A 25,410-nucleotide genomic window follows, 5' to 3' on the forward strand; every position below is an offset into this window, starting at 1 on the left:
AAGAACTGGTCTCTTGCTCCCAACTACTCTAGTCTATCTTGCTTGCCTCTGGTGAGAGCCAGTGCCATAGAGGCAGCGGATGTGTGAAATCCAGGTTCAAAACCCTGCTTGCTTCATGGAGCTCCCTGTGTGGCTTTGAGCAAGTCAGTCAATACCTAGGCTGAATCTGCCTCATGGGGCTATTAGAAGACTTTGGGGTAAATCCTGTATCCTTCCCTGAGCTTCTTGAAGGAAGGATGGGGTAGAAGCTTGGGGTTTTTGTTGCATGTAAATCAGAGCAGGGTTTTCAGTATATAGAACAGTGTTCTTGTTGAGACATGACAGGCACCCACAACCTGCACTTTGCAGAAACAATTGACGACATTTCTGTCCCAACCAGCTTTCCCAGCTGGATGAATATGTCTCTGCTGTGGGTGTCTGCTTTGTATTATTTTTAAATTTATCTGGAGTTGTTTTTTGTATCTTAACTGCTTTAGCTGCTAATATTGAGTTCTGTACATTGTATGTTGAGAGGTGTATATGCAATGCCAGAAATGAGGCATAGGCAAACTCGGCCCTCCAGATGTTTTGGGACTACAACTCCAATCATCCCTAGCTAATAAGACCAGTGCTCAGGGATGATGGGAATTGTAGTCTCAAAACATAGGGCCGAGTTTGCCTATGCCTGCCATAAATAAACCAATGGTAACTGTGTAAATAGCCCACAAAAGTTGTAAAGCTGCATAGAATCATAGAATCATAGAGTTGGAAGAGACCACAAGGGCCATCCAGTCCAACCCCCTGCCAAGCAGGAAACACCATCAAAGCATTCCTGACAGATGGCTGTCAAGCCTCCGCTTAAAGACCCCCAAAGAAGGAGACTCCACCACACTCCTTGGTAGCAAATTCCACTGCCGAACAGCTCTCACTGTCAGGAAGTTCTTCCTAATGTTTAGGTGGAATCTTCTTTCTTGTAGTTTGAATCCATTGCCCCGTGTCCGCTTCTCTGGAGCAGCAGAAAACAACCTTTCACCCTCCTCTATATGACATCCTTTGATATATTTGAACATGGCTATCATATCACCCCTTAACCTTCTCTTCTCCAGGCTAAACATACCCAGCTCCCTAAGCCGTTCCTCATAAGGCATCGTTTCCAGGCCTTTGACCATTTTGGTTGCCCTCTTCTGGACACGTTCCAGCTTGTCAGTATCCTTCTTGAACTGTGGTGCCCAGAACTGGACACAGTATTCCAGGTGAGGTCTGACCAGAGCAGAATATAGTGGTACTATTACCTCCCTTGATCTAGACGCTATACTCCTATTGATGCAGCCCAGAATTGCATTGGCTTTTTTAGCTGCTGCATCACACTGTTGACTCATGTCAAGTTTGTGGTCTACCAAGACTCCTAGATCCTTTTCACATGTACTGCTCTCAAGCCAGGTGTCACCCATCCTGTATTTGTGCCTTTCATATTTTTTTGCCCAAGTGTAGTACTTTGCATTTCTCCCTGTTAAAATTCATCTTGTTTTCTCTGGCCCAGTTCTCTAATCTGTTAAGGTCATTTTGAAGTGTGATCCTGTCCTCTGGGGTATTAGCCACCCCTCCTAATTTGGTGTCATCTGCAAACTTGATCAGGATGCCCTCAAGCCCATCATCCAAGTCATTGATGAAGATGTTGAATAAGACTGGGCCCAAGACAGAACCCTGTGGCACCCCACTAGTCACATCTCTACAGGATGAAGAGGAGCCATTGATGAGCACCCTTTGGGTTCGGTCAGTCAGCCAGTTACAAATCCACTGAATGGTAGCATTGTCTAGCCCGCATATATTTGTTGTTGTATAGGAGCTACTACCCCAGCCCTGTACCTAAGACAATGGTGGGACCCACACACACTGAGTTGCCCAACCTACCACCACCACTTGTGGACAGCCCTACTGACTAAAAATGAAATGTAGGCTACTACCTCTGAGCAGACGAGTGAAAAATAAATACTGTACAGTAAAACAAAATGACCTTCTAGCAAGCAGACCGATGGAGGGGTCCTACTCCATCCCTAGCCAGCCTGCTGCATTTCTATGATGGTTTTGGCAGTAGAGGCTGCTTGTCCTTCTGCAGTTCTCATAGAAACCACCCCTCCTCCGCTACCAACTTGCTTACTTCCCTGCATGGAATTCAATGCAGTCTCCCGCAATGAATTTAAATTGTTAAATACAAGGCTGGTATAGTGACAGTGGGCCACAGGTTCCCTTCCCATGGACACACAGAAGAAGAGTTAGTAGTTACAACATGGCAGTCGTGGCCCATACAGCTGCATCACTTGCAGCATGGGTGGGAACGCCTGTTAAATGGATGTGGTTTCAGCTTTGTGCCATAGGAAAGGCTTAAAAAAGCACTCGCTTGTGGTGAGTAAGATTGGCCTCCAGGCAGGGGAGGTTTTTTTGTAGAAGGGATGAGAGTTGGCTCTTTCAGGCTCTTGCACACCTATTATGTATACTAGTATCTGTTGGCAGGCAGATGGTACAAACTTTGCAATGTCTTTGAATTAGGCTGCCAGGCTAAGACGTCATGCACCCTTTTGAGTAATATGATTACTCGCATATGCTTATTTTGCTTTCTGTCTCCTTTCTTAAAAACGTCCTCTACCTCAGCCAGAACAGTACTAGACTATCCCTAGAGATGCAGGGTATGGTTTTGCTATGCTTCTACATAACAAAGTTGGGAGACACCCACACAGCCTGAACCTACGGTGTTAAACTGGGAGCTGACATTGACCATAATTCTCTAGTAACTTTCTGTTGCTCTCTGGTTAACACCCTAAATGCTTTGCATTGGAAAGCAGAGTGGAAATACGCTTCAGTTTTATGCCAGGTGCCAGAAGGATTGGTTTGGAAATAAGATGCTACAGATTCCTAATTATAATTAATAATAATAATAATAATAATAATACATTTGACATCATTAGCACCAGATGTGTTTCTCTAAAAGCTCATTTAGACTGGTGCAAACATGCAACATAAACAGGTGTGGCCAACAGGGAAGGAGTACAGTAAAGGAAACGAAGGGAACTGACTAGCTCTGTTGATGATGCTTAAGGGGGATTGTGACAGCAATAGGTTTAATTTGCCTGTTTTTGGAGAGGGGGTGTAGCTTGCCAGAAGCCCCACCCCTTTTCAGAACTTGTTTTGACGTTTGCTGAGGGTTTGGTCTTGCCTGCTCCCAGAACAGAATGCACCCTTCACACCCGAAAGGTATGATTTGCCACTGTTTTTCCCATCTGAAAAGAACCTCCTCTAACCAATGGGAGAAATTGGAGAAGAGCCACTCCAGTAATTTTCTGTAATTATTGTGGGTGTACACAGCAGTGTTTTAATTGAAGCTTAAGCTACTTAAGGTATGAAACTGACTCACAAATCTCAGCAGCTTTTGGAGAAGGACAAATTAGGGGCACTTTGAGTGTGTGCACACAGTTGGGGGCAGGTTTGTGACAGCTGAATGTTCTGCCCTTATTCTCTGCCAGGAAACAAAAATCTGGGAGAGGCTGAATTGGACTAGGCACTAGATGGATCAATGGTCTGACTCAATGTAAGGCAGCTTCCTGTGTGCCTGAATTACTGAATAGTGGTTTTGGTGTAACATTGCACAAAATTCATCTACCAAGAAATGGCATGGCTAGCATGTAAAAGTAAGGCCTATTATTGCTAGGCAATACTTTTTAGGTAGGACCAAGAAAATTGTCTCCCAAATACTGAGTAAGCTTTGTAGTTTTCCAAATTATTAACCAAACTAGCTCTCTGGAGGTGGAGGTGGAAGTGGAGGATGGAGGATATGAAAACAAACCCTAACGTGCAAAATATTAGGCTGCTGCATAGAATCCCAAGATAACAGTTGTAGGCTGGCTGAATTAGTCCAGTCTCTGATAATACTTGTGCATATCCGTTTATACCTGGGGTGAAGAAGCAGTGGCTGAGCTGCAGTTTTTGATAACTTAAATCCACCTTTGGCATGGGGCACCTTGTTTTATGGAGAGCCCTATTTTCTCATTCTTTCAAAACTCTAAGCATTGGTTCTTTTCTCCTTTTAGTTTTGCTTATTAGTTTATACATCTATTCAGCTCCCCATGGCTTTTCTGGCCACTTGTTGTACCAAGCTTCTGCCTGTCCTGCTTGCTGCACGTCTGGTTCAGTGCTAAATTCTAAAACTGGTTTTGTGTGAAGATCTTGTGTGCTTCTGGCTTACTAAAATACTGGCTTAATACTTAACCTGCAAAATGCAGTGCTGAGGTCAGTTCATGATTGACTGGGCATTCATCACCGAACCTCAAATGTGAGAAAGTCAGCTAAGCTGGACATGAAAGGCTGTACTTTGTCTTTTGCATCACTGAGTGATTGCCAGATTTTTACCACGGGAATGATGGTGGGGAGGTGGTTCTCTTATGCCAAATCCATGCTGACGTTCATTTTACTGGTAGTGCTGTCTCTACCGAGTTTCTCAGTGTAGGCGGTACAGGTCCGATGGGCATTGTGTGTGTGCGTCAAATGGGCAATAATCCAGGGCAGTGCTTGACGTTATTGTTGCAGGAAGCATCAGCTAAATATTATTGTGGTGTTAGCACAACATGCAAAAGTGTGGAAGCAAAAGACATGTGCATATACATGATTAAGTGCCCAACTTTGTGCATGTGGAGAAATCCAGCTTAATTGGAGTCCCTCCGAATGGATATATGTAGGGACTTAAAGATGCGTATATGCACAATTTACTTTTGCCCTTTGCATGTTTTGCAGCAGAAAGTACTGATGTAAGACTCATTCACTTTGTGACAACCAGAATTATTTAGCAAAGGTGGGAAAGGCCACAGCAGTGCCAACAGCTTCCTCCAATGTATGAGGTTTTGCCCTGCCTCACAAAACTGGAAGCAGCCACCTGCTGCAGGATGTTGATTGAAAATCCTATTCAGGTGTACAGTATAGTCTGCCTGTTTGTTCCCAGTGGATCAAGGCAGCTTACCTCTGTACAGGCTCCCACTCTCTACTCCTGCTTTGATCTCCTTTTAAAGCCTTTGTACACCGCTGGAAATTGCAACCACAACATAAATGTTCCTTTCACTATGTCCACTAACAGCACCTTTCCTCCAATAACACTCATATTTCCCCTTTTAAAAAGTCCAGACTTCTCAGTATCCCTCTGGTCTCACTGTCACTGAATTCCCCAATGCACACAAACTTTCAAAGTAGTTTGTCCCTTCATGTAATTCCTTTAAGTCTGTGTTGAGGGAAAGGAGGCCCTGCCTGGCCCGGAAGGAAGCAGGGTTGATGGCAGCTGAGTGTCTGTTTTGCTTTCCCCCTGCAGGTCTAACTGCCACTACAGTCTCTTGAAATAGGATTGTGCCAAACAAATCCACACTTGCCCTGGGTGGTGAAATTGTTTTGAGCTAGGAAGTGTTACTGTCTGTTGGAGGAAATATAAATGGCTGGAGCATAGTAACTAAATATTTCCCCTAGAGGGGTAGCTCTAGTCTCAAATTTGATGCGATAACCTGCTCTTGCACATTTTGCTAAATGTGTTTTGGCTTAACAGACCAACCCCCACAATGGAGCTCCTCTCCTCATGTTAGCCTGCTTGCGTGTGTATGCTGTACTTCCTGTGGAACAGAGATTAAGACAACAGAGCCTATATCAGCAGAATGCAGTCTTCATGGCACCATACAGATGTGTTTAGGTGTAGGTGGGTGAAACATCAAAAATCCAGTTAGCCAAAGCTGTGCCCCCGCTATGAGTCAGATAGGATGCATCACGTTAAATGTTACCTGCATGCATCTAAGAAATGTGCAATGCAAGGTGTAAAGTGAGCTTATGGATGAATATGACACGTCCTATGGAAGTGCAAGCACAGAGAGCTGATCATAATTTTGCTGATTTTTCTCTTACAGGTTTATAAACGGTTTCCTAGCTTGAAGCTATTGCAACAATAAAGACATTTCTAGCTTTCCAAATTAGTTTGAAGATTTTACTACATAGTCCTTAAAAGTAAAATTGTGCAGCATACCTCTGGTTGGAAACCTGCTGGCAAAGTCCTTGGAGTTCTGGATTCCCAGCAGAGCCACCTTCTACCTCAGGGACACCCCCATGTCTTGTCCTAATTTATCTCAGATTTAAAAAGTTTTCCCCAGAGTACTTGGGCCATAACTGCCTTATGTCTAAAAGAAGATTAGACAAATTCATGGAGGATAAGGCCATCAGTGGCCAGTAGCCAGGATGGCAGTGTTTTGCCTCAGTGGCTGGAGGCAGTACAGTGGTACCTTGGGTTATGAACTTAATTCGTTCTGGAGGTCTGTTCTTAACCTGAAACTGTTATTAACCTGAAGCACCACTTTAGCTAATGGGGCCTCCTGCTGCCGCTGCGCCGCCAGAGCACAAATTCTGTTCTTATCTTGAAGCAAAGTTCTTAACCTGAAGCGTTATTTCTGGGTTAGCGGAGTCTGTAACCTGAAGCGTATGTAACCTGAGGTACCACTGTAATGCTTCTGAATGTCAGTGGCTTGAAGCCACAGGACGGGAGAGTGCTTTTGTGCTCAGATCTTGCTTGCGTGTGCTTCCTATAGGTAGCTGGTTTGCAACTGTGAGAACAGGAAAGCTGTACTAGATGGCCCACTGGCCTGATTCAGCAGGCTCTTACGTTCTTGATATAGCACTCACCATGACCCTGCCGGAATTGCTCAGCATACTGAAAGTTTTAATGTAGACAACTCTACTTTTGCAGGAAACCTGCAGACCTTCAGAACTTGGCACCGGGGACTCACCCGCCCTTCATAACATTTAACAATGAGGTGAAGACGGACGTGAACAAGATTGAAGAGTTTCTTGAAGATGTCCTCTGCCCTCCCAAGTGAGTGTCGCTAAGGAGGGGCGGGAGGAGGAGATGTATTGCAGAAAGTTGTTTTGGTGGTGGTAGTCTCTGCCAATTCTCAGGATGCTATCGCTTAATCCTCTATATTGCTATGTACTTGTCATACAAGCTTACTTCATCAGCAATAAGAGATGGCAGCTGTGCTTTATTACAGGCTTAGGACCAAAAAGCTGTTCCTACCCTATTGAAGCTGTATCTGTGGTATCTTTGTGCAATAGAGGTGAAATGCCTAGGATTTCAAATTTCTAACCCACATTGCCATCCAGCCATCAAAAGCATTGTAGTACAAAGAGAATTCTGGCAATTGTGATGTCTCAGATGAAAACTGGCAGAATGTCTTCCTGTCTCCTCTGTTGAAGGAACAGGAGCAGTCCTAAGTAAGGTATTTTCCATCTGTGAAGTTAGACTTTCTGTACAGTCTCCTTGGCAAAGCCATTTTGGTCCATAGTTTTATTTATTAATTTATTACATTTATATCACAACTTCTCCAAGGAGCTCAAGGTTCCATTCCTTCCCATTTTGTATTTGCAACAACCTTATGAAGTAGGTGAGGCTGAGATACTGGCCCAAGATCTCCCAGTGCGCTTTACAGGAGGGATTTGAATCCTAGCATTCCAGGTCTGAGCCCAGCATTCTAACCACTACACCACATTGGTTCTGTAGATATGCTTATTAAGGGTCCAGTTTCATAACTTTAAGTGGGAAACAAAACCTTAAGCTCCAAAAACAACAACAACAACTACAACAACAACAACAAATTACTTCCATATATATTAGCAAATGTGCCTTATGTCCTCCTTAGGGAATTCTAAGATCAAAATTTGTGACACAAGAAGTTAAGGTTTTTATGGAGCAACGTGGTATGCTTGAAGTGACTATGGGGTTTACACACTTCTTCGTATCTGAAGAAGTGTGCATGAACACGAAAGCTCATACCAGGAACAAACTCAGTTGGTCTCTAAGGTGCTACTAGAAAGAATTTTCGATTTTGTTTTGACTATGGGGTTTACTTCAGCCAAGCAGGTCGTGCAGCCATACCAGTCAGCTTCTCCATTGCCTTGACCCCCCCCTTTTCTTCCTTCCCATCATACTTCTCACCTGGGCTATTGCACTCTTGGCATTGCTCTTTCCTACTAGGGTGAGCGAGGATCGGATCCGAAAGTTAACTCTTGGTTAAGCATTTCTATGACCTGAAAATTATTAAACGCAACAGACTGGCAAGTAGGTCTGAACAGAAAAGAGTCTTTGTGTCTTTATTCACTAGTAAAAGGAGAGACCAAAGGGGATTGATGATTACCAGCGATTGCCATCTTAAAACTCAACATGAAGTTGGCATTACTGATATTGCCGATACTTTGGATAAAACCAAGTCTGTCTTAGTTTAAAGTCTTGTTGTCGACAATAATTTTCCTTAGCATTTACAAACTCCTTAAGAGTACGTAGGGTTGCTCTTAATCTATTTGAATTTCATAAGGTGAAATGCAGTAGTTTCCATACAGACTAGTAACCATTTCACTGTGTTTTTCTTTTCCAATATGGGCCCACTTGCCTGCAACTGCTATCTTCTTCTTTAATTCTGGAGAAATCCCCTGAGATTTCTGTCCTCGTGCTGAACTTTGGACAGACTTTAAAAGCAATGAGATGCCTCTTTGCATGGTCTGTGTGATTTCTCCCCCACCCTGTTTCTGAAGGCTTGTCAAAAATATGGGCAGATCTGGTACTTGGACAAAATTCTAAACGGTTTGCTGCTCAAGTAGCAATGTATTTTTAAAAGTTGCATCCTTTTAAATATTTCTTAGGGGAAGGCAGAGCTCCATGTGCTAACTCTGCAAATCTGTGGAATTCATTACGAGGGTAAAGCAGCATTTCTAAGCCACCACACTTCTTGCGTAATGTAATTGGCCACTGCTTGCTTTGGCAAAATTTCAGATGGCCTCTGACACTGAATGAATGACTCCTGTGAGTTCAGGCAGATGGAACTCTCTCCCATGTGCTCTGGGAAGAGCACTGGAGCATTATGTTTGTTTCTTTCAGGTGCTTAACACAGGAACAAGGTCGTAGTTATGCTGCCACTGTGCTCTTCCCAGCTTGCAGGAAGGATGAATTAAGTAGCTACAAAGTGATGATGCAAATAGATGCCATCAGTAATAAAACATTCTGGAAGGAAATATGCCCAACTGATATGGTACAATGCCATGCTGCAATTGAAATCACACTGTAAATTCATATACAAATATATATATATATGCATATATGTTTCTCTTCAGGTACACAAAGCTTTCACCAAAACATCCAGAATCAAACACTGCTGGAATGGACATCTTTGCTAAATTTTCTGCATTTATCAAGAATTCCAGGCCAGAAGCAAATGAAGGTAGGGAATCTATTTTTGAGTATGTTATGTGGCATTAGCTCTCTTTGCTATCCATCTCCCTCTTCAGTTTCTTAGCTTGCCCAAGTAGAGGTTTCTCCCAAACACGGACTGCCTTAAGGGCTAATGTCATGTTTTGCAATACATTCAGCGAAGCCTTGATTATCTTTTCTTAGAACTGCTTCTGCAGTAGCAGAGAAGTGGGGAAGCAGAAGGTGCTCAATCGTTTTCCTGTGCCTTCTGTGTTCCAAATTACCCATACTGCTCCCACCTCTACTCCCGTTGCCACCATAAGCTTTCAAATGCATGTTTACAACTCTGCAAAGGAAAAAGTGACTGGTAGCAGAGAATGTGCAGTAATCAGACAGAGTTTAACCCCCTGGCACATGTTCACTTCAAATTGTCATTTTCTGAACTAGCATTTCAGCAAAATAAAAAAAATGGAGTAGGGGACAGTGTCATTGGTGTTTTGGTGCATGCATTTGAATAGAAGGCTTAGTGAGGCTTTTAAAGGGTTCTGGACCAGGCATGGAAAGTCTGGCCCCCCCAGATACTTTGGACTCAAATTACCATCAGCCCCAGCCAGCATAACCAATAGTTGGGAGGGATAGGATTTGTAACCTGCAACATCTGGAGAGCCACAGGCTTTCCTGCCCTATTCTAGACCTCGAGGGGCTGAAGTGGGCGATTCCACTGCATTAATGGCAATGGGACCAACATCTGTATGGCTGCCCTGGCGAGACTGCTTTCAAGAGCGTTGTTTATGACTTCTGAGCAGCAGGTGAGCTCTAGAACAAGGCCAGAACCCTTCTGCTCTCATGTTTGGAAGCAAACAAGGTATAGCTCATGCAGCCTATCCCAGCTCTAATTTTCTAAGTCTGGCCAATCCTGGAATCCGCACTTTCTATATTGATCTTTGGTCTGAGGCATCAAGTAAAAGCTGGCCCTCTTGCCTGGTGGCATGAGACCTCTGTGAATGTACTTTTGTAGCCAGAGACAAAGGGAAGCATATATTATCTCATGAAAGCAGATTCTGGGTGCCATTGGAGGCTGCTAAATGGTAAACTTTATTTGATTCATACATGGGGCACCACCCCCAAAAAACAATAGTCAGGTACAAGCCCTATTGAAATGAATGAAGTTCTATAGGACCCTGTGAAATGTTGAGCTTTGTGGTTTTTGTACATGGCCCTTTTCTCAGATAGTCAGCAAAACTCACACACCCAGTTTGTGTAGTCATGAGCAGCCAGTTGCTTCTTATTTTAAAGGCTAAGGTTTGTAGCCAGTGTTAGTCCTACTCAGAGTAGACCCACTGAAGGACATTAATTTCAGTGCGTTTCCTCAGCCCTAATTTATGGGCAAATATGCTTCCTTTGTCATTATGCCTAAGGATTGTCCTTCCATAGCTTCTGTCTTTCACTCATCTGGAAAATACATTGTGGTCCTTGGAACTGACTCCCACCTTTTGAGCTAAGGCCCAGCTGTTTCCTCTCTACATTCCTTGATTTGAAGTTCCGGGCTTTTCACATTTAAAAGATGTGCCAGCTGTGTGCATATGCCTCATGAGATTTTTGTAAGTTCTGCTGACAACAATGGCCCATTAAAGTTAATCATACAATTGTTTGTGCAACCACCTTGCTTATGCTTAACAGCCCTTATGCTGTTGCATTCTAAGAGCAACTATTTATCCTCAGGACTGTCATTCACATCTATTTGTATTCAACAGCACATGCTCATCAAAAGCTAGCAACTTACGTTTGCATGGAATTGGAGTTGTTGCCTCTCTGACTTCTGTTTGAATTTTGCACCATCTCGCCAGCTCTTAATAGCTATAAATTGGGCTCATGGTGGCTCTTTCTGCTGGAACTGCTGTCCAAGGATGATTATTTGGCATGGGGTGTGGAGAGGAAACCCTCATTAAAGTGAAATTGTACAGACATGAAGCATGGAACTGTTTCTGAGTGAGTGTCAAAGAAGCCAATTCCATAGAATCTGCTGGTCCACAAAAGCTCATGCCAAAACAAGTTTCTTTAATGTGTCACAAGCTTCTTGGATTGTTTACTATAGTAGACCAATCCTCTGATAGTAAAGAGAGAGGTGAACAATGGAATCTCAAAGACACTAAGCAGTAGCAAGGCACTAGACTAGAAAAGCTGAGGTTCTTAGGGATGCTATGATCTACACCAGGAAGCAGATTTTGAAAAAAAATGTAGCTATGATGAATACCCCCCGTCAGCTTTTTCCAAGGTCCAGCTTTCTACCATTTAGGAAATCTTTCCTCTTTCCAGCCAAATCTACTTTCCTTTAACTTAGGAGTGGAGAACATACACTCTTCATGATACTGGACTGCAGCTCCCATCAACCACTGCCCATATATCCAGTGGCTGGGGATGAAGGGAGCTGGAGTCCAACAACATCTGAAGGGATCCAGGTTTCCCATCCCTACTTTAGCTTAAATCTGTCCTTTGTGACTCTTGTGGAAATCTGGAATTTTTCTAGCTTCAGCTCCCCACCAATAATTTGTGAGTTGGCTGAAAAATTCTATACTCACAATTTTTATTGCCTGGTGTACCTACCATTGGCATTTTCTCTGAATGCTCTGCCAATTTTTTCCTCTTGTATCAAACAATATGCTACCCTTGGTGGTCTAAAATGCCACTTAAACGGAACCCACAGACCTATAGACCTTGGATTATGTTTCCTGCTAGTAAATGAGAAATCTGTGGTTGCTAGGCGACCTTTTGCCACAGGGACCTCATACAGCAGCTCATTGTAAGGAAACAATATTGACAGCAGTATCTTTTCCATGGTGCATTTTTTCTGGTGGCTTTTGTACTCTGTTACAGTTTCTGTTCACTTTCTATCTGCTTTTTTCCTTTGTGGCCTGTAAAATACTGTGCTTAGGGGTAGATGGGCCATGTAGGTTATTGCTTAAGTCATTTGCAAGGCTGAGCTACTGATGAGGATTGTCTCAGGCTCACCTTTAACCCTGAATATATCAAATAGTCCCAGCTCATGTTTGCCCTGTGCTGAAGATCAGCATTCTGCAGTTTAGCTATCTGTATTTTGTGATCTGTGGAAATCATGTGGAAATGCGTGTTTTATTCTGCATAATTCTGCTTCTGTAGTCCTGGGGGAGGAGCTGCATAGGGCACTCAAGTCCCACCCACTGGCAATCCTTTTCAAGTCTTCACAGCCACAAGGGCTAGAAACCTATTTTTCATTAGATATTATTTTTAAAATTTTGCAGTAAGTATCTCATTCTGTGGCTTTTCTGCACTTGCATGGAATTGCAGCATACACATAGCCATGATTACTGAAAATAAATCCTGATGGTGTTGAGCTTTGGGAAACAGATATAGATAGACATTAGTTGGAAGGCAAGATGGAGGCACAGGTCCAAGTAGGTTAATTTCCAGAATTATGTGGAGTAGTCTTTGGGTACTGCAACCCTCTACTGACTCTACTTCACTTGGTTTCAGATGAATTTGGTTTGACTGTAAGCTGGCCTGTTTCTTCACTCTTCTGCCAAGTAGTGTCTTGCAGCTTGCATGCGCAATGGCTGCTTCTCTTCTGAATTGGAGCAGGTGTGTGTGGGGGGAGTATTGCACACACCCAGAGGAGTTTTGCACCAAATGCTCCAAGGATTCTCCTACTCATCAAAGATATTGGGGGGCGGGGGAGTAAAAGGCTACTCCTGTGGAGCTTCTGGGTGGGAGCCATTGTCTTGAAGTCAAACTTACATCAGCACTGGCTCAACACTGGAAAAGACACTGTTGTGACTAACACAGAATGCATGCAGTAGATGGAAGAATTCCAAAGCAGACAATCCCACAGAATGGCTCATAGTTCTCATTCCAGGCTAAGGGCAGTGCTTCTCTCTGAATTGCCATGCAAGATGTGCAGAGGTTAGTTTGAATTCATCTCAATGCTGTCAGAGCAACTTTACTTGATGGCACATTGCTCCCACTATGAAATCCAATCTGGGGTTTGCTTTTTCTACATCTTGCAGACCTTCCTGGGTTCAGTGGAGGCAGAGCTTAAGGGTGTAAAATCTTGTTTGCCTAGCCTAGCCTGTAGAAGCAACAAAGCCTTTATTACTTTGATTCATTAGTACTTGTAGACATAGGGTTTCTTTTGATATTCTGAAGTTTAGAAGTCATTGCTTGGATTGTCTTAGAGAAGGAGCATTGCTGATACCCTCTTTTTGCAGGGTTATGTAAATACTTCTCCAACCCTACATTCTTTTTATGGCCTTTCAAACAGGCGGGGCAAAGCTCTCTTTCCTGTAAGGAGAGAAATGTTGGTGAAGACTGCCCTCTGCTGTTACGTCAAGAGTAATGGAGCTTAAGCAGAAATTGAGTGCTTAATCAGGGCTGAAAGGGCCACATTATAAACGGCACCCCAAATGAACAGATTCTGTTTTTTGCTTGGTAGGTGATTCATAGATTACTTGGCGCTGTTTCCATTGGGGGTTAGGTACATAGGTTTCAACTGTGCTTGGTTTATCCAGCATCATTGGCTTTCCTTCTTCCTTTTTCACTGGCTAACTCTTCTAGCCTTGGAGAGAGGCCTTCTGAAAACTCTGCAGAAGTTGGATGAGTACCTGAATACACCTCTCCCTGATGAGATCGATGAGAACAGCATGGAGGATATTGCAGCTTCCACCCGCAAGTTTCTGGATGGCGATGAAATGACGCTAGCAGACTGCAACTTGTTGCCCAAACTACATATTGTCAAGGTGGGTGGAACTACCTTGAGGGCTAGTTTACATGTGCACGCATTTGGTGCTTAACTGAACGTGGTAATTTCCTGTAGTGGCAAATGGGCTTTGGGAAATTCTATTGGGTGCCTGCACACCTACAAGTTGCCACTGATGCTAAGCTTCCTATTCATTTTCCAGGGAAGGGGCCATACCCAAGTTGCATGCATAAGGTTGCAGGTTCAATCTTTGTCTTACACTGTGTCAAATCCTTGGCCCATCTATCTCAGTACTGCCTACACTGATCAGCAGCTGCTGTCCAGGATTTCAGTCTCTCCCAGCATTACATGGAAATGCCTAGGATTGAACCTAGGATCTACCACTCTACCTCTGCTTTTACCACTGAGCTCCACCCCTTCCCCTGTATTAGGCAAGATGGACAAGTAATCTGACTTGGTATTAAGCAGCTTCCTCTGTCATTCTTATATGCAGACAAGTCCGATGCTATGTTGTGGTTCTGGTTGCAGTCTCAAAGCACAAGAATTATGGGCTGGTCTCATCTCTCTTTGGACATTGTAAAACAGTTGTTCTTCCCTTTCTTTGCTCCTAGGTTGTGGCCAAAAAGTATCGCAACTTTGATATTCCCAAGACAATGACTGGGATTTGGAGATACCTGACAAATGCCTACGGTCGTGATGAATTCACCAACACTTGTCCTGGAGACAAAGAGATTGAAATCGCCTACAGCGATGTAGCTAAGAGACTCACTAAATAAGCAGTGTTTTGCACACATTTCATAACGAAACGCTTCTTTTAACAGACTGCTCCCCTTTTGTCTTTTTAAGATAGTGATTTACTTTGCATGTACTTGCAGTTATTCAGTGTTACATTGGGTAGACCAGGTATTTTTTCTTTCTTTCAAAAAATGCAAACCAATGTTATGCCGTTTGCTTGCTTTGTATCCTATAATAAGCAAACTGAGCACAGCAGTTAATGTTGCAGTGAAGCAATTCTGGAACCTGGCCCAGAACTGCTGAGTGGGCCCAGAACTTTACTACCCGGGCCTGCAGATCCTGGGTCTCAATTAGGTAGGACAGCCATCTTACATAGTCCAAGGAACTGAGTGGTAAAGCTTTTCCTGGATTGAGCATTTAAGGTAGTGGGAGTGGAGTGCAAGTTTGAACACTTTTCCTATATTAGAAGGCACCTTCTCTCTTTTCTGCACACACTTGGCTTGTTGGGGAGATGGCTTCAGCATACTCTCTCTGATAGAATATTTTGATGCGGAGAATTTTATTCATTGCAGAGCAAATACAGCCTCCGCAGCTCCAAACTTAGGTGATTCAGCCTAAGGAAAGTTTTTTGTTTTTGTTTTTTTACCACTTGATGCTTCTGATTATATAAAGTGGCCTTTAAATCTCAATTTGCATCTTGGGATTTTCAGATTTGTCTAGGAAGCACTTCTTGGTGTGATTTAAGGATTATTTATGTATTTTCGAGATGCTGTTGCATACCAGAGCTCTCCTGAAACACTGTACCTGCTGGTCTGTCTCTGAACAGCGCACCAAAGTCTCTTACTGCCTCACTGAAAAGAGCTACATGCAAAACCTTTGGGCAAGCATGCCTGCTCATGAGGGAAAAGGCACATTTCAACAAGCTCAAATGCCACAAGCTGTGACCCATAGACACCAGGAACCCAGTAAACTGTTCTTGGAGGTGACAAGGGTTCACTGCATATGCTTGTATGGGTGGGGTGGAGGGTGCATTTTCCTGCAGGTCTCCAACTGATTGGATAAAAAAGCAAGACATCTTTATTGGATGAAGCACAATAATCCAAGGCCATAATAGCAAGTTGCTTTAAAAAAAAAGGCACTAGGAGGCTTGTCAATATGTGGGAATTATTTCTTAAGTAACATCATTCCAAACCTGAGCTGTCAAGCAGCCTAAATATGCCAGATGTTTCTACTCAACATGTAACTACTCTTTTATGTTGCTAGCAAGAAATGCTGCAGTTGGGTGCCAGGGGTGCTTTCTTCTCACTGTGCTAATGTCAGACTCCTGCAAATAACTATTTTTTATTTTTAAATATGTGCAAGTGGCCTTTAGATACCAACTGTTTTGCCTTACATGCATAATTCCATATTGATGATTCTCTCCCTGGTAGTTTGTAAGCGTGGGATGTGGAGTTTTCAGCCCCTCTTTCATTTTTCTCTCCCTTCAATATGTCACATCTGACTGCTGCATATGTACCTGATCTATATTTTTTCACACCACAATCATTAACACATTCAAGGTCCAAGTTGTGTATTTCTAGAACAGCACCAAGGAATAGCACTGTAAAAGCAACAAATGGTTTGTGTTGCTGACTTGGGTTTTCTTTAATAAAAGGAAAGTCAAGGATTTAAGGCATGGAGCAAACTTTCTATTTATTTTAAATGCCATCAAAGACTATTCCAGCCAATCAACACTAGTCTTCTTGCCAGCACACCTTTTGTAACTTTTACACTGGAGTGTACATTTTTAAAGCACATATAAGGGCTCCTGTTAACAGACTTTCTGCAGCCCAACTCTGTGCATGCTTGCTCAGAAGCAAGTTGCACTGCATTTAGCATGGTTTATTCCCAAGTACGTGTGTACAAATTTCATTTTGGTGAGGGACTTGGTATTAAGAGCCTTAGGTTTGTGGTTTTTTCTTCTTTTAAATCTAAGAATCATACTTACATTGTGATCTCCTGATCCAATAAGTAGACACGTGATTTCAGTAATAGCTTTGTATTTGTTATACATGCCTTTGTGGTGCCTTCTTTCTCTTTGCCAGTATTCACAAAAGCCAGTCTTAGGCTTAAGGGTGGCCCCAAAGCATCCTGCAGCTTTGACACAATACACTAGAAGGTAGAACCTTTTCTAGCTACCTCTTAGTTTAATTTCACTGGCTCGAAATCTGCTCCAGATTCTTCTTCTTGCTGATTTTGCCCACACTGCCTTGCTTTAAGTCAGTTGACTGGCTTGGTGTACACATTTGTGTTGTACAGCGTGGTGGATCTTATGCACAGGGTGGTTGTCCTCCTGATGCCCACACTTGTTTACCTTCCAGTTGTCATTTTGCCTGGCAGATTTAAAGTTTCAGATTCGAAGGTCGGATGACCAGTGTGATCAGATGGGATTTGAGGAAAAAGATGGTCAGATGTGGGCCATTAGCTCAAATTCTTGCAATTCACTGTCCACATAACCACCTCTTACGTAACTGCTATTTCCCCATCTGGTTACTGGATCCATTTAGCCCGGAACTAATGCTTGGTGGATTGTGTTTATTTGAAAGCTTACCTTTAATGAGTCATGAAAGTAAATAACTCGGCACCTCCCAACAGTATCAGTCAAAAGGGAGGAAGCAGCATGCCAATTTATTTTAAATTACACCGCAGCACAGGGCAACCTTTATCATTTGGTGCTGATTATGCCTTAGTACTGTTTGACGAAACCTTTCCGGTTTGAAATGTAGGCAGCAGTTGAATCTTATGCTCTGGATTCTGTTAAGTTGGAACAGAGAAGTCATTTGGAAGTACGGTATATTTTAGAGAGAAGCATTATCTCTCCCTCTGAATATTGATGTGCACAAATGTTCCCTCGTGTGACCAGTTATCCACTTGGTGTGGTAGTAGAGGCAGTTTCTCCCACAAGTTAAGGTGCATAATTTGTGGTTGCAAGTGATCAACCATTTGGTTAACTTTAGCAGCCCACATGGGTGAAAGCATTCAGTGTTCCTCTTGAATGAATAAAGAGATGGGCGTGTGTTTGTGGATGGGGGGCTTCTGTCATCAAATGGGATTTTTTTATAGTTATGTTTTTGCAACAGAAATGTGAAAGGAATTCCTATTAGCTGACCTTTGTTTTGCCTATGAAATTTGTAGCATTCATACATAGATTAACTTTCTGGAAGACACAGAAAACCCCAAGTTTGACTTAACGTTTATTCTTCCAAGGTTGGAGAGAAGGGAGTGCGGAAAGACATGTGTTGTACCTACTGTATTTATAGTTTGGGAACTTGCCTAACCTGCACAAAACTAAAGAGTTAATGATCTTGCCACTTGCCAGTTTCTTACAAAATTGATAATTTTTATGTACATTTGCATTCTTAACAGAATTTCAGACATTCTGCTTCTAGCCATCCAGAATAGCAAATGTAGGTCTAATTCTCACAGACATTCCCCCAACCCACCATCCTCAGACTTTTGAACATGGGATGATAGTTGCATGAGAACCAGAAGTGTGAGCAAGAGCAGCTCCTTGTAGCAATTCCTTAAATGTTCCTCGTGTATTAATGTGACTTCCAAAATGTCTTTCCCCTCCTATAGTCAATGATGTTTTAAATTCCCATTCTAGTTGTCAGTCTAGGAGCAGTTGAGGAATCACTCCTTTGCCTAAACCCAGGCGGTGGAGGGTGGAATCTGTGGCCCTCTTGATGCTGCTTGATTCCCAGCTCCCAGTAGCCCTAGCAGGCACCGTCAAAGGTCAGAATTATGGGAGTTGCAGTCCAGCAACAAGGCCACAGCTTCTATCACTTTTGCCCTAAAAATAGGCAGGAGTGTTAATTTTTAGAATGATTGAAGTCATCTCAGAACTGGTGTGTCTGGGGAAATTCTGTGCATGTATTATTGTTAGCCACAGGATAGTTGTGCCATTGAAAGAGCCTGCTGGCTTGGACCACTCTGCGAAGCAGCTCCTACTGAGGGGGAACATACCAATTGGCTGCATCTAATGTTACTCTGAGTGCAGAATGCTGCTTGGATTCTGCTTCACAAGTAACAAGAAGGGTTGAGGTAGCCCTGAAGTCCTTTCTGCAAACGTAATTCAGGAGGAAAAGTCTTTGCCCTCATCCTATACCCTTTGATGTCACAACACTATGGATTCCAATAGTTTGGACGATGGATTGTCCACATGCTCTCTGTTGGGTCATATTTGTATAAGAGAATTGGCCATTCTGCTTATTTTGTTTATAGTGAAATAGAATTTATTTTTAAAAGAAAAGCTGTGGGTTATATCCAGCGTTAGTCATGCTCCATCAGAGTAGACCCATTGAAATGAATGGGAATGATTAATTTGGGCTCACTCATTTCACTGGGCCTACTCTGAGTAGCACCTGCAGTGACTACAACCCAGGGAATTAAAATTGCATGATTTATATATCAAGGTATGCCTTTTTAACGAGGTCACCTTTGCTCAGCAGACAGAGCCTTGAGAAACAGAGAGAACAGGTGGAACACTTCTCTCAAAAGTGTGCAGAGCGTTTGTGAAATCATTACACTTGTCTGACTCGCACACGAACCAGTGTGCCACATTCTGGGCATGGAGAGGTAGGAAAGCAAACCTCAGGTTCCCCACCTCTGTCAAGTCCTTCCTGTGGGGCTCCAGCTCTCATGAGCCCCAGCCAGCACAGCTGAAGATCAGGCCTCTGTAACAAAAGTGTTTTCTGTGGACTCGGCTCAACATGCATTTGTACACAAATTGGTTCTGTTTATGTTATCAGCCTCTAAAGGTAATGGGCCACAGAAATTGGTCTAGCCTATCTAACTATGCTAGAGCTATGTGCAAATATTAACAGTGACAAACAGCAACCAGCTTAAAAATCTGGCCATTCTAGGGCCTACCAGTGTCTAAATGTAACACACGAAGGTGTTCTAATTCATACCAAAAGTGTTATGTATAGTGGGGGGCTACATATGAGAGCTGAGGTCTGGCTTCATTCCCTAGTGCTTGAAGCATGTATATTCTTTGGGGGCTTTTGTGGAACCTTGGTTATCACTCATCTGCCTACCTGCCTTTCCATGAAATGTTGCTTTAAGAGGCAATGCTAAATCAACTCTTCATGCTAAAAATGAATAACTGTCCCCTCCCAGCTGTGACTAATGGTAGATGTTTTATCCCATGTTGAAACCACAATTCCTTAGATACAGTCAAGTTCCTTCTTATCCTTTTGAACATACCTGAAAAGTTCGTTCTGAGCAAAACATGTTTTAAAAATATATATCATCCTGTTTTATCTGCTCGACTGTTGCATCTGGGTGGGTGGGGGCATAGATTCCCAGAATGGGCAGGGCATTGATTTGGCGTTTGTACAGAGATACCTGGAATCTCTCGTGATATATTGTAATATGCTTCTCTTTTCACTTTTCTGGAATATCTTTTACAGGTATACTGGCAAACTGCTGGCAGCTGTTTTAAAAAATAAAATTTATATTTTTCACTTAATATGATCTTGGCTATTTCTTCTTTGGATTTCTGGGGCAGGGGCTATAGCTCAGGGGGTAGAGTGCATGCCTTGCATGCAGAAGGTCACAGGTTTAATCCTAAAATGGGAAGGACTCCCATCTGAAATCCTAGAGAGATGCTACTAGGCAGTGTAATCCTGCTTTCTCTAACCTAGTGCCTTCCAGATGTTGCTGGACCCCAGCTCTCATCAGCCCTGGCCATTGGCCATGCTGGCTGGGGTTGATGGTCATTGGAGTCAGCAACATCTGGAGGGTGGAAGGTTGGTTTAGGCCAGGGTTTCTCAGACTTGGGTCTCTGCTCTTTTTGGACTACAACTCCCATCATACCTAGCTTTCAGGACCAGTGGTCAGGGATGATGGGAGTTGTAGTCCCAGCAGCAGCTGGAGAACCAAGTTTGAGAAACACTGATTTAAGCAATACCAAGTTAGATAGACCCAAACGGGGTCTGTGTCGATATATGGTGGCTTCTTATGTTCCTACATCTGTTTCGCTAGCTTTTGAATTTGAGCTTCAGAGGTGGGAAATTTATGAGATTGTCTTGGAAGTTGAATTTGAAATGAACATTTTGAAGGAAGGAAGCTGTTTGCTCAGAGAACAGCCAAGACATTTGCACATTAGCTAAGAATTTATGTCTATGCTGCTTTATAGCAAAAAATGGCCCCCAAGGTGGCTCACAAAGGATGACGCATACCCATAAAATCAAGACAACAAGATCTTAACATATCAAAACAAAATAAAAACAAAAAAATTCAAATACATTCATGTTCCTGCCAAATGTAGGGGGCAGTCCCCACAGATATGCCACAAAGAGCAGGAGTAAATCCTACAAGAGGGTGGGGCAGGGCAGATGGAGAAATGCTCTCCTTGGTGGTCCAACACAGTCTCTCCCTTGCAAGTGAGTTATGCAGGCACAATTTGAACAGCAGAATTTGAACTGGTGCTATGCTTTCATTTGTCCTGTAGGTGTCTCCCTCCGCCATCTTTAGAAAACACATACACAGTGTCTAGAGAAGAGCACCTGCTTTGCTTGCAGAAGGTCTCAGGTTCGATCCCTGACATCTCCTGGTAAGGCTGGGAAAACCCTTAGCTGAGATCCTAGATGGGTGCTGCCAGTCAGTGTTGACAATACTGACTTGCTGTAAGGAAACACCTTTTGTTTCTCAAGGGGGATATTTTAATCCAGCAGCTGATGGGAATCTCAAAGTGACATGTATGTTGTATTTTTGTAAACCTTGGGGTTCCCCTGAGGTTACTGAAACTTTCCTCTTGTGCCTGCGTGGTGATGTTTTGGTTACAGAAGGGTCACTGCTAATTGACTTGTAAAAACGTTACATGGAAAAAATATGAGAGAGACATTGCACTACCTTTGTAAATCAAGAAAATATTTAATAAAAAAGAAGGGTCACTGCTGTGGGAATAAGTTCACTATTGGTAAAAGTAGTTGAGCCTAAATAGAAAACAGTGCACACTGTTTAGGCTGCCTATTTTGCCAGCAGAAAAGTGAAAGAAGTCGTACTTCTCTTCCACACAGCACCTAAACTATGGAATTTGCTCCCACAAGATGCAGCGATGGTCACCAGCTTGGATGGCTTTAAAAGAGGATTAGACAAATGCACGGATGATAAAGCTACCAGTGACTGCTAGCCGTGATAGCTAAGCTCTGCCTCTGTGGTGAGAGATGGTATGCTTCTGAATACTAGTTGCTGGAAACTGCAGGAGGGAAGAATGCTGTTGCACCCTTCGCTGCAGTATAAACCCTGAAGCAGGCCTGGAACACTCCCTGGGCAGCCGTTGTAAGAAGGTCCTTTCATTACAGGCTCCAGGTTTTCAACAGAAAACTGTTCTGAGGCTGGCACATAATTGAAGCCAGCAGGGGGGAGAGAGCCACGTCTGAGATGCACTTTCTCTCTCTCGGGTTGTGGCTTTCTGGGCACCTTTTGAAGTGGTTCTTCGTACCTGTTACTTTAGAACCTCAGCCGAACAACATTTCAAAGCCAATCTGTTGAATGGGGAAGAGCAGAAACCGTGACCCTCTTTCTAGATCTTCCATCAGCCTTTTTAGATATGCTGTGTGCTATGCTGGCTTTGATAAAACACCTTCATAGTCCTGATGAAGCAAGCTCTCATGGGTGACCTCAGGCCAATGGTCCGCTTGACCTGTTGCACTAAGGATTAAACCCTGTTTTATGTTAACTATGACATAACTATGACACACTTCTCAATATTTGGAAGGCCACAGGTTAACCAACCCCAGCATACAGGATAGCACATATGCCCCCCTCATACATGATCACATTTTAGTACCTGACCGTGCCACTCTCTTGATCCAGCCCCAGTTCATAGGTGATGGCGTAGATGACCTTAAAAAGGAATTAAGCCAAGCCAAGGTAAATAAGCCTTATAAGTGGCTACATCCATGATGGCTGTATGCAGCCTCCAGCTTCTACCCCTGCATATCAGTTGCTTGGAGGCAGCAGGGATGGATGGCTATTGCACACATGTCCTGCTTGTGGTCTTCCCAGAGGTGTTGGATTGGGCACTGAAGGATGCTGGAAGGGAAGTGAGGATTGGTCTGATAAAGTAGGACTGCTCTTATATTTTATGAGATGCCCAAGGTGCAAAATTGCCTGTGACCAGGACCCATCACTACTTGATCGCAGCCCATATCAACAATGCCCTCACTCCCCAAAAGGGGGGTTCACTGAGCAGAAAGAAACAAAGGGCAAACTGGCACTGCTTTTAACAGACAGGGCTCTTGGGCTTGGTATGGGTGTATTCCCTCTCTCTCTCTCTCTCTGTCTCTCTCTGTGTGTGTGTGCGTGTGCGTGTGTGTGTCTTGCCAACCACTCCCTTCTGATGCTGGAAGTTTTCCAAGGATGGAGAAAAGGCAAACTCATGATCCTTTTGATGGGAGGCTTGTGTTTTTACCACTGGACACACAGATGAATAAACTGGTTTCAAGACAAAGATCAAGCAAAGGAACTTCAAAAAGGAGAATGCCAAATGACATCTCCACATCTTTGGTGCTCCAGGCAGAGGGCTTGGTGGGGCATCATCAGAGTTGTTTTTTTGGTCAGGTTTTCAAAACAAGGATTTTGCTAAACCAAGGCTCTGATGGAAGCTAGATTGCTCTTTGAAGCAAGAATGGTGCAACTCTGGGAGACAGGGGCAGTTGTCTCTGGCTTCTCGTCCCTGCAGCCTAAAGAGTTGGGGGATATATGTACTTACTTGTGTCTCATCTGTATATGGAGGTGTAGAAGGGCTTTGTGGGGATCCTACAGGATGGGGACTCTATGCCTCCCAGACTGAGAGAGGGTTTCATGTTCCATGAGACACTGCTCTGGATGACATGACTGAACTTACAGGATTTGGATGGTGGAGTTTGAACAGAAAAATATGTCCCCCTAAGCCACATGGGAGAAGCCTTTGGCCCTCTAGATAGTGTAGAAATCCAACTCCCACCAGCCTCAACTGCCATGCCTAATGGCCAGGGATAATGGGAGTTGTAGTTGGACTGTATCTGGAGGAGCTTAGCTAGAGCAAATATAAAAAATAATAGAATTGTCCATTAGCACCTTAGAGACCAACTAAGTTTGTTCTTGGTATAAGCTTTCATGTGCATGCTTCTTCAGATACCTAGAGCAGTGTTGGATCATTATTATTTTTTTGGGGGGGGTGGTCACTATTAAAACATTTCCCACAAGGCCCTGGGACTGTGCTATGCCAGAGGCATTGTGGAAAATATAAAATAGCATTTTCCAGCCACACACTGCTGCCCCCAGGCACCTACTGACAGGAGGGCACTGGAGGGCACTTTGCTGTGGGCGCATTTAAACATGGGGCCTGTCTTGGGCCTTTGGGGCCACAACCTGCCAGGCGTTTTGTCCTGGTTCCATCTTGGCCTAGCACATTTTGCCCAGGCATTGGTCCTGAGGTGACAATGGTGAAAGAACACAGCCACCTACCTCTGTGTTCATTGGAAGAGCTAGTATGGGAAATTCAGGCAACTTAGAAAGGCTAGATGGTTTCCCCCACTGCACCCATAGCTGCAAGTCTGGAAGCTGGTGGAAGAGTTTGTCACCTTTGAAAACAAAACAGAAATTAGTTTGGCAAATGTCATCTCAGCAGTGTGTCATGATGGTTGTACCCCTGGGGCCTGCCTTGATTCATAATTAGGCTTGACAAACCAAGACATTTACCGACCCGCAAACCAACTCAATTTTTTTTGCAGCTGGTTTTGAAGCAGTCAGAGCCCGTCATGTTCCTGAGGATGGCGGGAGTGCAGAAGGGTACAACAGTTGTCCTGCCCCTTAAAAACAAAACAAAACCTTACGTGGTAGCAGCTGCTGTTGCTGCTGGTGGAAGGAGAGCAGGGATATGGGAAATCTTCCCATCCATGTCATCATTATTCTGGAGGGGCAGCTGGGGGGTGGTAGTTTGGAGAATTCCAATGAAAACAGAAACTGGGGCAGAAATTGCCGGTCATAGAATTGTAGAGTTGGAAGTGACCCAAAGGTCAACTGCCCTGCAGTGATGTTCACTTATTTATCACACGTCCCAACTGGAAATGAACGCAGCAAACATGATCCGTATTCACTGTTGTTGCTTTCAGTCTGCAAATGATATGGAATTGATTACGCCCAACACACCATTTGCATTGTATTTCCTTCGCATTGAAATGAACGGGGTAATGGCAACAGACTTTACATGATTATATAATTTCGCCACAACGGACAGCGAGACAAAAATAACGTTTTTGGGCAGAAGGCGAACTACAGTGGAATAGAAACCACGCTGCGTGCAACAAACGGAGAGTGGAATGGAGCCTGCTTCCATCCCCATGGAGAGCCCAGCTGCCCATTCCTCCTGCACCCCTGCCTAGAGCAGAGGATTCTGGAAAGATGGGCTTGGTTCTTGGGGGTGGGCAAGCCCTCCCATTCAGTGCCCACTTGTGGGTGGGAAAGTGACTTCAGAGCAGATCCCGAGGGCTCTGGCACACATGCTTGCCCAGCCTTGTTCTGGTTTTATAACCAAGAGGCGAGCAGTTGGCTGCATCTCAGGATGGTTACAACAGCTCGCCTTTCTCCACGGGGAGGGTCTCTTGCTGCCGGAGAGCAGTGTCAAACCTCGCAATGCGTCCGACGTGGCAGGGTTTTCGTTTGAAGTTCCTTTCCACCCAGCATCCGT

The 25,410-nt window shown here is 43.7% G+C and overlaps 1 protein-coding gene across 1 annotated transcript in view; it reads left to right on the forward strand.

The window, feature by feature from the left end:
• CLIC4 (chloride intracellular channel 4) overlaps positions 1-20,202 on the forward strand; it is a 47,910-nt gene extending 27,708 nt beyond the window's left edge. The window contains exons 3-6 of the mRNA XM_033157783.1: positions 6,737-6,862; positions 9,151-9,257; positions 13,814-13,995; positions 14,567-20,202. Coding sequence (XP_033013674.1) covers positions 6,737-6,862; positions 9,151-9,257; positions 13,814-13,995; positions 14,567-14,731 — 580 coding nt within the window. The 3' untranslated portion in view covers positions 14,732-20,202. The remainder of the gene's footprint in view (positions 1-6,736; positions 6,863-9,150; positions 9,258-13,813; positions 13,996-14,566) is intronic.
• The last annotated feature ends 5,208 nt before the right edge of the window (positions 20,203-25,410 follow it).

This window comes from Lacerta agilis, chromosome 8 (genome assembly GCF_009819535.1).
Source record: "Lacerta agilis isolate rLacAgi1 chromosome 8, rLacAgi1.pri, whole genome shotgun sequence".
In the NCBI taxonomy this organism is placed as follows: domain Eukaryota; kingdom Metazoa; phylum Chordata; class Lepidosauria; order Squamata; family Lacertidae; genus Lacerta; species Lacerta agilis.